The sequence below is a fragment of the Nerophis lumbriciformis genome, linkage group LG16 (assembly GCF_033978685.3).
Source record: "Nerophis lumbriciformis linkage group LG16, RoL_Nlum_v2.1, whole genome shotgun sequence".
Taxonomy (NCBI): Eukaryota; Metazoa; Chordata; class Actinopteri; order Syngnathiformes; family Syngnathidae; genus Nerophis; species Nerophis lumbriciformis.
Genome location: NC_084563.2, coordinates 45,354,410 through 45,368,894, shown reverse-complemented (window position 1 = coordinate 45,368,894; position 14,485 = coordinate 45,354,410). Strand labels below are relative to the sequence as shown.

Genomic DNA, 14,485 nt, shown 5'->3' with positions numbered 1-14,485 from the left:
ATAAAACAACTGTGAGGTTGAAGAATGTTTTTTTTTTAAATTACCTGAGAGATTCTGTATAAACATTTAACCAGCTAACACTTGTAAAAACAATTAATACGTATTGTTGTATTGCTTGTGCAATAGGCTGTTATCAAACAATCTACAACACAACTTGTTTAGTGGGACACGTTTCTTGAAAGTTAAGGACTGGGTGGGGAACCTCTTCCTTTAATATCATTCTTATCCTGAGAACCAGCATTCTCTGTATTGGATATTTGTTTTTGGTCTATTTTATTTTGTCAGAGTTACACATTTCAGGAAAAAAATAGCTTAATTATGCAAAATACCAGTGTCCATAAGGGGTGTAACGGTACAGTTCGTAATTCAGTTGTTGGACCATGATTTTGGTTTATTGTTAGTAAATCCAAACTGCATTTTGCAGTAAACAAAGTATCAGTAGCGTACTAAATACAATAAGACTTTTCTTAAGTTAACAGTAACTAAAAACACATTGAAGTCAGTAGTTATGTTACCTTTAATTTGGCAATATGTTGACATTTTGGCAATTGTTTTGATTATATTGTAATTGCTATATTTGAATGGCGAAAATTAAAGTGTTGTGGCAGTTGCACATGTCACCAATGCGGCGGTTTGAGCAAACTCTCGATTGCTTTCCCAAACACGTCTATAATTGTAAACTGCCAACATGACAAAGCTAAACAGTAAGAGCTTAAAGCAGGGGTCGGCAACCCAAAAAGTTGAAAGAGCCATAATGGACCAAAAATACAACAAAAAAAAATCTATCTGGAGCCGCAAAAAATGAAAAGCCGTATATAAGTGTTATAATGATGGCAACACATGATGGAAGTGTCTATATTAGCTATAATAGCCTACTATCAAAATGACTACGTGTCGCAGGCTGATGCAAATCTTCGTTGACAGAAATGTTGAAATGTAATATTTATTCTACACATTTTTACAACATTAGAAAGCATTAGTAAATCAGAGGCTACTCAGAAGGTGAGATAACTCCTGGAAATGACTGGCTTTTAATGGCCAAAGGTATAGATGTGTTCTTCTTTTAATAAATGTATTACAATCTTTGGTAGGCTAGGCAATGTTTGCTGTGGTCTGGAACAACATGGCACACAAACAACTATCTGAAATGCAGCCAATATTACATACAGATAATGTGTCACGAGACATGCAAAACTAACTTATATACAAAGAGGATAAAAGCAAAGGATATTAAATGAGCTCAAATATACCTACAAACGAGGCATAAATAAATAGCATGTTAGCATTGATTAGCCTGCAGTCATGCACTGACCAAATATGCCTGATTCGCACTCCAAACAGTCAATAACATCAACAAAGCGCACCTCTGTGCATTCACGCACAGTATAAAACGTTTAGTGGACAAAATGAGACAAAAGGAGCGGAAGATTTTACATGTAAACAAACGGTCCACACTATGGTGAGTTCAAGAACCGCCGAAATTAGTAGGACAAAACGATGTTCACCAAATACTGCCATCAGGGAAGCATACACACAAACATATTAAACAGGGGGCTTTCTAACAATTGGGAAGGTCTGTGTCATGTTTGTCCTCAAACAACAAACATACTAAAACAAAAAAAATTGATTTCCCCCCCATCTTTTTCCACTTTCAATCATTTTTTTTTAAATTCTCCAGGGAGCCACTAGGGCGGCACTAAAGAGCCGAGAGCTTAAAGTTGAATGGCTTTTTAAATACACTGAGACAAAGTTTAAGTTCATTGTGCTCTTCATGGTGTTTTGAAACTGCAGCAATTTTCTTCAGAATTTTCAACAAGCTTGATGTATTTTTGTTCTATTTTTGGCCAAAGTAAGACAAAGAAAACAACTTTGACGTTGTCTTTATTTTTAAATAATCATGCCATGATTTTACCAGTCCGGCCCGAGTGGGAAGAGATTTTCCTCCATGCGACCCCCTGAGCTAAAATGGGTTTGGCACCCCTGGGGTGGACACTCTCTCTCGTGAGGAGCATTCAACGGGTTAGATTGTTGTGTTTTAACTTCTCTGCTTATCCATCCATCCATCCATTTTCTACCGCTTGTCCCTTTCGGGCTCGCAGGGGGTGCTGGAGCCTATGCTGAACATGAATCTTAGGGTTTTTTTTCTTCTGTATGATATAAGGGAGACCAGGGGAGGCGTGGGTTGCCATGGGGAGGGCTTTTCACTACCCTAGATAGAATGGATCTGACTATCACTTAAAAAGGTTTCCCTTTAGGGCAGTGGTTCTTAAATGGGGGTACGCGTACCCCTGGGGGTACTTGAAGGTATGCCAAGGGGTACGTGAGATTTTTTTTAAATATTCGAAAAATAGCAACAATTCAAAAATCCTTTATAAATATATTTATTGAATAATACTTCAACAAAATATGAATGTAAGTTCATAAACTGAACATCAAATCAAGTAGGCTATTCCATTCATTACCATAAACCCAGACTTTCCCCCATGCCGTGATGGTTTGACCCTCACTAAAATGTCTGTCACAAAGAACTGTGAAAAGAAATGCAACAATGATGTTAAAAATTTCTTTTTTTGTGAAGAAATGTTTAGAATTAAGTTAATGAATCCAGGTGGATCTCTATTACAATCCCCAAAGAGGGCACTTTAAGTTGATGATTACTTCTATGAGTAGAAATCTTTATTTATAATTGAATCACTTGTTTGTTTTTCAACAAGTTTTTAGTTATTTTTTATATATTTTTTTCCAGATAGTTCAAGAAAGACCACTATAAATGAGCAATATTTTTGCACTGTTATACAATTTAATAAATCAGAAACTGATGACATAGTGCTTTTTTAATCTCTTTTTTTCAACCAAAATTGCTGTGCTCTGATTAGGGGGTACTTGAATTAAAAAAATGTTCACAGGGCGTACATCACTGAAAAAAGGTTGAGAACCACTGCTTTAGGGGACCTGTTTTTTGTCCCCATACCATCAGAGGTCCCCTAAAGGTGACTGTGTAAACAGAGCGATGTCCCCATTAAGTAAGCATTGCCAAAACACACACACACACACACACACACACACACACACACACACAGTAATGTGCTGATCATTCTTACTAGGGACCCTGGGGAAAAAGAGTTAATATGGTTCATGGGGACCAAATTTAAATCATTTTGCATAATTCACACAAATTTGTACGTGACTACTGAGGACCATTTAAAAAAAAAAAAAAAAAAAAAATTAAATGAAATATGACATGATGGTCAGAATACAGCACTGCAGCTGTCCTCTTATAGGAAGTTTCACCACTTAAATGTTCAAGCAAATCCTGCATCTTCTGTGACATTACTGAAAACTGCTATTTAGCAGTAATGAAGTTGTCTGCAACTCCAACTACCATACATAGAAGGATGGAACATTCTGAATGTGAATCATACTTTAAGGTAATAATGTTTTTTAATCATGCTGTATGAAAATGTCATCCTAAGGAACACTAAACCAGATTTTGTTTTTGGAAAAAAATATATTAGTTTTAACTAAGGATGGATACCATACAGAATCACAGTACTATTAATGCCAGGATAACAAATGTTTCACTTTTCAAGAAAATGCATTTCCTCTTTTACCAATATTTGAAACACGTAAACAAAGTAACCCAAATGTCCCTGTTGTGGGATCAATAAAGGATGATCTTATCTTACCTTAAACCAAAGAAATAAAATACAAACTCATTTAAACTTGTATTTTTAACAACATTGAATGCAAATGTCTCACACTTAAACTAACCAGTAAACATGTTTTATGAGCCAAAGCTTAAAAAAACACTGAGGCATCTTCAGAATGGATCTGATTATCATTTAAAAAGGCTTCCCTTTAGGGCACTGGTCCCCAACCACCGGGCCACGGCCCGGTGCCGGTCCGTGGACCGATTGGTACCGGGCCGCACAAGAAATAAAAATTAAAAAAAATAATAATAATATTTTTATTTTATTTTTTTAATTAAATCAACATAATAAACACAATATATACATTATATATCAATATAGATCAACACAGTCTGCAGGGATACAGTCCGTAAGCACACATGATTGTATTTCTTACACCCTGGACAAGTCGCCACCTCATCACAGGGCCCTACTGAAATGCGATTTTCTTATTTAAACAGGGATAGCAGGTCCATTCTATGTGTCATACTTGATCATTTCGCGATTTTGCCATATTTTTGCTGAAAGGATTTAGTAGAGAACATCGACGATAAAGTTCGCAACTTTTGGTCGCTGATAAAAAAAAGCCTTGCCTGTACCGGAAGTAGCAGACGAGTAGCGTGACGTCACAGGTTGTGGAGCTCCTCACATCTGCACATTGTTTACAATCATGGCCACCAGCAGCGAGAGCGATTCGGACCGAGAAAGCGACGATTTCCCCATTAATTTGAGCGAGGATGAAAGATTCGTGGTTGAGGAAAGTAAGAGTTAAGGACTAGAGGGCAGTGGGAGCGATTCAGATAGGGAAGATGCTGTGAGAGGCGGGTGGGACCTGATATTCAGCTGGGAATGACTAAAACAGTAAATAAACACAAGACATATATATACTCTATTAGCCACAACACAACCAGGCTTATATTTAATATGCCACAAATTAATCCCGCATAACAAACACCTCCCCACTCCCGTCCATATAACCCGCCAATACAACTCAAACACCTGCACAACACACTCAATCCCACAGCCCAAAGTACCGTTCACCTCCCCAAATTCCCCAAAGTTACGTACGTGACATGCACATAGCGGCACGCACGTACGGGCAAGCGATCAAATGTTTGGAAGCCGCAGCTGCATGTGTACTCACGGTACCGCATCTGCGCATCCAACTCAAAGTCCTCCTGGTAAGAGTCTCTGTTGTCCCAGTTCTCCACAGGCCAATGGTAAAGCTTGACAGTCATCTTTCGGGAATGTAAACAATGAAACACCGGCTGTGTTTGTGTTGCTGAAGTCAGCCGCAATACACCGCTTCCCACCTACAGCTTTCTTCTTTGCTGTTTCCATTGTTCATTGAACAAATTGCAAAAGATTCACCAACACAGATGTCCAGAATACTGTGGAATTTTGCAATGAATACAGACGACGTAATAGCTGGCCACCATGCTGTCCCAAAATGTCCTCCACAATCCGTGACGTCACGCGCAGACGTCATCATACCGAGACGTTTTCAGCAGGATATTTCGCGCGAAATTTAAAATTGCACTTTAGTAAGCTAACCCGGCCGTATTGGCATGTGTTGCAATGTTAAGATTTCATCATTGATATATAAACTATCAGACTGCGTGGTCGGTAGTAGTGGCTTTCAGTAGGCCTTTAATTCTAGCCTAATTTAGCCATTCCATTCATAGTTTTGATCCCTTCAGTGACAATGTAAATAGTCATGGGAATAAAGAAAACACATTGAATGAGAAGGTGTGTCCAAACTTGGCAAGTTTCACTGCAATAAGGCGCTTTTGGTAGCCATCCACAGAAGTTTCCTCCAGAAGGTCTTATCTTTGTCCATGATGTCAGATAAAACAAAAATGTAGCTGTTTGGCCACAATACCCAGCAATATGTTTGGAGGAGAAAATGTGAGGCCTTTAATCCCATGAACACCATTCCTACCGTCAAGCATGGTGGTGGTAGTATTATGCTCTGGGCCTGTTTTGCTGCCAATGGAACTGGTGCTTTACAGAGAGTAAATGGGACAATGAAAAAGGAGGATTACCTCCAAATTCTTCCGGACAACCTAAAACCATCAGCCCGGAGGTTGGCTCTTGGGCGCAGTTGGGTGTTCCAACAGGACAATGACCCCAAACACACGTCAAAAGTGGTAAAGGAATGGCTAAATCAGGCTAGAATGAAGGTTTTAGAATGGCCTTCCCAAAGTCCTGACTTAAATGTGTGGACAATGCTGAAGAAACAAGTCCATGTCAGAAAACCAACACATTTAGCTGAACTGCACCAATTTTGTCAAGAGGAGTGGTCAAAAATTCAAGCAGAAGCTTGTGGATGGCTACCAAAAGCGCCTTATTGCAGTGAAACTTGCCAAGGGACATGTAAGCAAATATTAACATTGCTGTATGTATACTTTTGACCCAGCACATTTGCAGTAGACCCATAATAAATTCATAAAAGAAGCAAAATTCATGAATGTTTTTTGTGACCAACATTTACTCTCTTTAAAGCACCAGTTCCATTGGCAGCAAATCAGGCCCAGAGCATAATACTACCACCACCATGCTTGGCGGTAGGCGTGGTGTTCCTGGGATTAAAGGCCTCACCTTTTCTCCTCCAAACATATTGCTGGGTATTGTGGCCAAACAGCTACATTTTTGTTTCATCTGACCACAGAACTTTCCTCCACAAGGTCTTATCTTTGTCCATGTGAAACTTGCCAAGGGTCATGTAAACAAATATTAACATTGCTGTATGTATACTTTTGAGTAGACCCATAATATATTCGTAAAAGAACCAAACTTCATGAATGTTTTTTTGTGACCAACAATGTGCTCCAGTCACAAAAAATACGAGTTTTAGGAATTATTGGAAATTCAAGACATCAATGACATGTTCTTTACACGTGTATGTCAACTTTGGATCGCGACTGTATAAATATTTACATATATACCAATGTGTATATATATAAAAATATATATATACACATATGTAAACACGTGTGTATATATATATATATACATATATATATATATATATATATATATATACGTATAAGAGGGACAAGCGGTAGAAAATGGACGGAAATATGTGTATTTGTGTAGAGATATATAGAAATGTGCTGTGGATCGTAACAATATTTGACGACAACGATGATCGTTTAATCAGCGTCAAATGAAGAAGCTAATCTGCTGTTAGCATCTTTAAGACAACATGTCGCCCTGGCGTGTTTAACAGTCCGCTTTAAGAGTCACATGTACTTGAAAAAGCGTCCATAGATGCCATCAACAGGTTTCAGCACCAACTAATCCTCAGTATTGCGATGTGTCGCTGATCGCCTTCGTCTTGTCAGCTGGTGTTAACACACTGTCGGGTGGAATGTAATCTCGATTTAAATACTTTAGCTGTGACGATACGCACATGCCTTTGTACACCGGGCACACGAACAGGGCTTCTGGAATGTTCTCCTTACCGTCAGTTGCAGACACGCCGCGGCACAACGAACAGCTCCTGGGTTCTGATGCTGCGGATCCTCTTGGTGAAGGAAGGCCTCAAGGACGTCTGTGATTGGTCGATGCTGATGCTCGTTCTGCTCGGCTATTGGTTAGACCCGACTGTCAATCATCTTCATGTCCGGATTCGCTAACACTCATGTGCAGCCGTGTTTACTTTCCCTTTATGTGCACCACACGAACAGCCCAGGGTACAAATTCACTAACTTTCCTAATGTATTATTGTCAAGATGAAGTAAATTACCATCATTGTCAATATTTGACCTTATATAACTGAAGGAGGTTGGCTTTAATCACAAATATAGGACACATCACTTTCAGGATCGCAACCAATATACAAAAACTTTATTACAAAAAGTGTTCTACATGAATGTTTTGACAGTGGACAAGAAAAGCAAGCAGTGCTTTGAGAAGCCAAACATCTTTTTAAAACCATGCCCATATACTGCTGTCCAGTCACTGTAGGGCAGACTAAGTCCTCTGTAATATCAATCAGGAACACCGACTCAAAAGTTAACTGTTTTAATATCGCAACAATAATCTAATGACACACAAAAACAAGTTTAAGAAATGATTAAAGGGACTAATTGAGGAAAAACTAAATCCCTGAATTGGACAAGGAATTACAGGTCTGCTTACCCAAAAGAGGCGGACCAACAGCAGGTTATACAGTTTGAATATGCACAGAACAAACTCAGCTTAATGCATTACAAACATTATATATAACCGCTTAATCGTCATCTTCATCATCGTCGTCATCTTCGTCGTCGTCCTCATCATCATCGTCGTCATCGTCGTCTTCAACTGGTTGCGGCTTTTTGGGCCTGCCTGGGCCACCCTTCTTTCCGGTATCGGCCTTCCCTGAGCCAGTGGACGCTTTATATGCAGCAACATCCTGGAAATAAGATTATGACCGTCATTTAAAAACGTGGCACACGCCGGAAATAAAAACAAGGCACAATAACTGATGCAAATAACCTCACCTTCTCATACTTTTCCTTCAGCTTGGCGGCTTTCGCCTCAAACGGAATCTTGTCTTTGGCAGACTGTAAAGACCACAGCTCACCAAGCTTCTTGGCAATGTCGCCAATGGAAATACCCGGATGGTCCTCCTTGATCTTGGGACGGTGTTCCGAGCAGAAGACGAAGAAGGCAGAGCTACAAAGAGGGAACTATATTAATGCATGAAAAGCATAATTTAGATAAGAACTGAGATCTTGTCCACTTACGGTGGCCTTTTGGGGGCATTGGGATCCTTCTTCTTCTTCCCCTTTTTAGCACCTTTAGGGGGGATGTAGGTTTTCATCTCCCGATCGTATCGGACCTTGTCATTCTTCGCCAGGTCCTCAAACTTCAGCTTTTCCTTGCCGGACATAGTCTGCACAACACAGATAATTAATTAGGTCAGCCTCAAGGCATGTTAATGTACAGACAATTGACTAATCACTACATTGCATGCAGGCAGCATGAGACAATGAATGTTGCCTAGAGTAGTGACTCATGAGAGATCAGGTTTGCCAAAAGTCCACATATTCACTGAATTCGTCAGAAAAATCATACACAGGCTTTCTGCAAATATAATTGAATGCATTTTAAAACAAATGCAATGCCCATGTCCTACTACAGACTGTAACAGCCAAAAGCGTACAGTTACTGTCTGTATAGACAATTGTAACATTTGACAATGATGTTGAATTATCTGTGGCCAGATTTAGCACAAATGCGATCTTAATTACATAATGCAAGTAATCCATTCAAATGCACTAAACATTTAATCACTGTTGTCATTTATAACAATCGTAAGTAAACTAATTATTCTAAATAGGTAAACAAAATAAAATGGACTCAAATTTCCGTTGAATAAAATTGCACGTCAATATTGACCATCTTTAAGTGCAGTCCTACAGATTGGAAAAACCGGGTCAGGTAGTTTGTTTTGCCCTTTTTTAACCAGGGGAGACTACTACAAGTTTGTTTAAATAATGAACTCCTTATCCATTGGTGCCCCCCCCCAGAGGGCCGCATACTTGAAAATCAAAGCATGCAGCGGCCATTTTGATATATATATTTTTTCACCTTTCAGACTTTTAAGTTTGGTCAAGGGAACTCGTAAAGAACTCAGTCTTTTTTCTTTACTATCAATGCTTAAATATGTAGATCAACTTCATGTCTATGTAGATAAAGTAAAAAATGCAATGTGTTTTAAACCCTTTTTGGCAAAGAAAATCCAGTTTTATGGCAAACAAAAAATATGCATAATTTTCTTTGAAAAAAACACTTATATTACATAATTTTCAATGTGAGGTAATTGGACCTTAAAATAGGTCACCAATTCATAACATTGATTTTAATTTATTATTTATGAGCAATAACCGAAAGAAAAAAAAAAAATTAGAGATGTCCGATATGAAAAAACTCCCTCCCCCATTTACAATCATTCACACAAAAGGGTTGTTTCTTTCTGTCATTAATATTCTGGTTCTTACATTATATATCAATATATATCAATACAGTCTGCAGGGGATACAGTCCGTAAGCACATGATTGTGCGTGCTGCTGGTCCACTAATAGTACTAACCTTTTACAGTTAATTTTACTCATTTTCATTAATTACTAGTTTCTATGTAACTGTTTTTATATTGTTTTATTTTTTTTCCCAATAATTTTTTTTAAATTTATTTATCTTATTATTTTTAAAAGGACCTTATCTTCACCATACCTGGTTGTCCAAATTAGGCATAAAAATGTGTTTATTCCACGACTGTATATATTGGTATTGGTAATTAAAGAGTTGGACAATATCGGAATATCGGCAAAATATCGGCCATTATCAGACATCCCTGAATAAAATTATTGGGGATCCCAAAGGACCCCGCTTAAAATATTTTAAATCCTACATCAACTTCAGCACTATCAGTAGATAAATGTAACGTTTATTGTTAATTCTGTTCTTTGTCATACAACTAATTATGGAAAACAAATTACGGAATATTTATCCCAACAAATATTTGCTGTGACGTAATTACAGCAGTGGTTCTTAACCTTGTTGGGGGTACCGAACCCCACCACTTTCATATGTGCATTCACCGAACCCTTTAGTGAAAAATTAAATGTTTTTTTTTTTCCAAATTCAACAAAAGGTAGTTGTTTTTTTTACTGGTGCACAAAATGAACCGTGCATGAACATCACCTTGCTCAAAGAACAAAACCAACACAGTGCATGAACACCTTACCATGAATTAAAGTATTAGGGTGTTACCATTTAGTGGTCAATTGTACGGAATATGTACTGTACTGTTTCATATAATGTCATATCTTCCCTTGCAATCTGCTAGTAAAAGCTTCAATCGATCAAACAACCTGCAAATCAGATGGAAAATAAGAGGGAACATTGTTTGGGGGTATCCATAATACACTGATAGGGCTAAGTTTTTATTTACACGATAAGTCGGATGAGTCTTTACCTCCAGGTTAGCCTCCAATAGGTTTATAATTCACAACATTCATTTGGATTAATTATTTTTTTAACAATGACCAAAAAAAATAGTCTGCATGGCAGCTTTGATTTATTAGTCACTATTGCAACTTTTTCTCCTTACATTTCCCCTGTTTCTTCTTTTATCCCACTCTTTATTTGAATTATAAATTTAAAATAGCTTTCGGTCGCACTTGTGAACACCTCTGCTTTTATTCACACATCAAGTTGGGACTGTAGATTACCTTCCATCTTTCTGAGCATTTCTTTGAAAACTCAGCAAAGCCCACACTGGTTCCAGGGTGCTTCTTTTTGTGCTCCTCGCGGCAGGTCGCCACAAAGAAGGCGTAGGATGAGGTTTTGCCTCTGGGCTTGTTTGGATCCTTCGTCATGGTTGCTTCCTGGACATTAAAAAAAACAAAAACAGATCCAACTAAACGATTACGTAAAGTCTGGGAAAACTGACAGGAAGAGTCGAGAAATGGTTGAAACGAATTAATATCTATTTGGTTAATACTACATGGGGTTGGACAAAAAACGGCAAATGATGTTGAATACGCTACTCGTAATACAAAATGGGGCACGGAAAGATGTTTCATGACTCTAATCGGCTTTCTTCCTTGTAGGGACAAAAAGACGCGACTCCATTTTGTATCTTCCCGCCTAAACTAACCCTCGCCACAAACTTGTTTAACTAAAGTGACGAGACGAGCCCTCTAACCCCCCCGACATAACGAGTCATAATACTTTAAACACAACAAAAGGCGAAAGACACAAACAAAAAGGCGACGTAGGCGTCAGTTTGTTCCCCTTTTAAAAGTTGAGCGCGTGGCCATTGTACAAAGGCCTAAGCAGTCAACCAAATGGCGTTTGGGCTTCGTCTTCTTTACCAAGAAGCTCAGCCTTCCGCCATTAAAATCTCGATATTATGGTTCTTAGTATGTTAATAGAATATTACACGTTGTAATAAAAGTACATGAAACCAAAAATATTGTGGCGAAATACGAAACGTACATGTCGAAATATCCGGTAAAACCGTAGCAAATAAAAAATAAAAAAACCACCGTACACTTGAAGGACGACGGGTAAGACGTTAATTAGACGAAGAAGGTTCTAGAAGGAAGCGGACACTTACCAGTAACAAGCGAGACAAAGTGTGGCGGAGTGAACGGAGGAAAAAGGCTTTGAAGGTTTTCGCTGCGGTCTGCTGCGTCGCACTAACTTGCCTACAAGTACATCCGCAACTCCTCCCCCCTCGGCCGGGGATTGGCCGGATTCCGTCGTTTCAATTTGAAACCCAGTGCACCGGACAGAAAGGCGCCTTTTGATTGGTCCCCGACGGAAGACGCCAAAACAGCATGTTTTCTGTCTCGCCTGAACGCGGATTGGTTAATGGCGTGAAGGGGTTTTAAACAACAGGGCGCGAAATGTTTTTTTTTGTTGTTTTGTTCATTAAAAAAAGTAACAATGAGGTTTCGTCGTCATCGGCTGTTAAGACTTTACCAGACGTTTTGAGCATTTCCTCTTTAGACAACAGCTTGTACTTGATCTTTTACTACTCTACGTATAAAATACTATACGGTCTGATTCCCAGAACCCCCAAAAAGTCTGCTATAGAGTGTTTTCTATTCGACCTGGAATGCCCTCCCGGTAACAGTTAGACATAATAAAAATAATAGATTTTATCATCATTGAACAAACAATCTCAAAGTGCTAAAAACAAAGCTAGAACAACAAAGTGGTTAGAGCAGTGGTTTCTTTACTGTAATCATACAAACCCCGGTTCCATATGAGTTGGGAAATTGTGTTAGATGTAAATATAAACGGAATACAATGATTTGCAAATCCTTTTCAACCCATATTCTTTTGAATGCACTACAAAGACAAGATATTTGATGTTCAAACTCATAAACTTTTTTTTATTTTTTTATTTCATGGCTGCAACACGTGCCAAAGTAGTTGGGAAAGGGCATGTTCACCACTGTGTTACATGGCCTTTCCTTTTAACAACACTCAGTAAACGTTCGGGAACTGAGGAGACACATTTTTGAAGCTTCTCAGGTGGAATTCTTTCCCATTCTTGCTTGATGTACAGCTTAAGTTGTTCAACAAGTCCGGGGGTCTCCGTTGTGGTATTTTAGGCTTTATAATGCGCCACACATTTTCAATGGGAGTCAGGTCTGGACTACAGGCAGGCCAGTCTAGTACCCGCACTCTTTTACTATGAAGCCACGTTGATGTAACACGTGGCTTGGCATTGTCTTGCTGAAATAAGCAGGGGCGTCCATGGTAACGTTGCTTGGATGGCAACATATGTTGCTCCAAAACCTGTATGTACCTTTCAGCATTAATGGCGCCTTCACAGATGTGTAAGTTACCCATGTCTTGGGCACTAATACACCCCCATACCATCACACATGCTGGCTTTTCAACTTTGCGCCTATAACAATCCGGATGGTTCTTTTCCTCTTCGGTCCGGAGAACACGACGTCCACAGTTTCCAAAAACAATTTGAAATGTGGACTCGTCAGACCACAGAACACTTTTCCACTTTGTATCAGTCCATCTTAGATGAGCTCAGGCCCAGCGAAGCCGACGGCGTTTCTGGGTGTTGTTGATGAACGGTTTTCGCCTTGCATAGGAGAGTTTTAACTTGCACTTACAGATGTAGCGACCAACTGTAGTTACTGACAGTGGGTTTCTGAAGTGTTCCTGAGCCCATGTGGTGATATCCTTTACACACTGATGTCGCTTGTTGATGCAGTACAGCCTGAGGGATCGAAGGTCACGGGCTTAGCTGCTTACGTGCAGTGATTTCTCCAGATTCTCTGAACCCTTTGATGATATTACGGACCGTAGATGGTGAAATCCCTCAATTCCTTGCAATAGCTGCTTGAGAAAGGTTTTTCTTAAACTGTTCAACAATTTGCTCACGCATTTGTTGACAAAGTGGTGACCCTCGCCCCATCCTTGTTTGTGAATGACTGAGCATTTCATGGAATCTACTTTTATACCCAATCATGGCACCCACCTGTTCCCAATTTGCCTGTTCACCTGTGGGATGTTCCAAATAAGTGTTTGATGAGCATTCCTCAACTTTATCAGTATTTATTGCCACCTTTCCCAACTTCTTTGTCACGTGTTGCTGGCATCAAATTCTAAAGTTAATGATTATTTGCAAAAAAAAAAATGTTTATCAGTTTGAACATCAAATATGTTGTCTTTGTAGCATATTCAACTGAATATGGGTTGAAAATGATTTGCAAATCTATGTATTCTGTTTATATTTACATCTAACACAATTTCCCAACTCATATGGAAACGGGGTTTGTAAAATGATGTTGTTATATTAAAGAAATACTAATAAAGATATATTTTACAAACGGAAAGTTACAGGAATGTACACATAATCCCATGTTTACATCTCACTGTGCAACATGTGAATGTTTTAGTGGGAACTAAATGCGATATCTGAAAGGGGTACACATTATTTCCAAAGCAGGACCGCTCACCCAGACATATAATACTAGCACACAGCTCATGAAAAACAATATGTTATAGTCATTGTAAGTGGGCCAAAACACTTATATTAGAAAATAATCTCATGGAAATGACTGCTGTCATTTGATTACAATAATAAAACATTTAACTTGTTATTTTCGTCAGGTTTGGGACAGGTGTGCTGCAGGTGTGACATCGCTCACATGCGCTCAACTAAATGCTCAAGGAGTTTTTGCGTTTGCTCACACATATGGAAAATTAGTGGGAACATTGTTTGGGGGTATCCATAATCCATTGTTTGGGGGTATCCATA

General features: G+C 38.8%; 2 protein-coding genes across 3 annotated transcripts in view; both read right to left on the bottom strand.

The window, feature by feature from the left end:
* The window catches only part of wdr17 (WD repeat domain 17), a 135,028-nt gene extending 127,806 nt beyond the window's left edge, over positions 1 to 7,222 (bottom strand). The window contains exon 1 of one of the 2 annotated variants that reach the window (XM_061977231.2): positions 7,157 to 7,222. The gene's annotated coding sequence lies outside the window, so the exon portion shown is untranslated. Of the gene's footprint in view, positions 1 to 6,944; positions 7,111 to 7,156 lie in introns of those variants that run through there. The other variant, XM_072914941.1, reaches the window with a different exon arrangement.
* A 480-nt stretch (positions 7,223 to 7,702) lies between these two features.
* Positions 7,703 to 11,955, bottom strand: LOC133617298 (high mobility group protein B2-like). Its single transcript, XM_061977230.1, has 5 exons — positions 11,807 to 11,955; positions 10,917 to 11,072; positions 8,426 to 8,574; positions 8,180 to 8,354; positions 7,703 to 8,091 (listed from the first exon to the last, which is right to left on the bottom strand). Exons 2-5 carry the CDS (start codon positions 11,061 to 11,063, stop codon positions 7,927 to 7,929), a joined length of 636 nt encoding a protein of 211 aa, XP_061833214.1. The 5' UTR covers positions 11,064 to 11,072; positions 11,807 to 11,955; the 3' UTR covers positions 7,703 to 7,926.
* Between the last annotated feature and the right edge of the window lie 2,530 nt (positions 11,956 to 14,485).

What these genes read in the sequence shown, in the direction of transcription:
- LOC133617298 (XM_061977230.1), bottom strand. Translation starts at nt 11,063, where the DNA reads ATGACGAAGGATCCAAACAAGCCCAGAGGCAAAACCTCATCCTACGCC. An exon ending in AATGCTCAGAAAGATGGAAG is followed by an intron (nt 8,575 to 10,916) that starts GTAATCTACAGT and finishes TGTGTTGTGCAG; the next exon opens with ACTATGTCCGGCAAGGAAAA. An exon ending in AATGCCCCCAAAAGGCCACC is followed by an intron (nt 8,355 to 8,425) that starts GTAAGTGGACAA and finishes CCCTCTTTGTAG; the next exon opens with CTCTGCCTTCTTCGTCTTCT.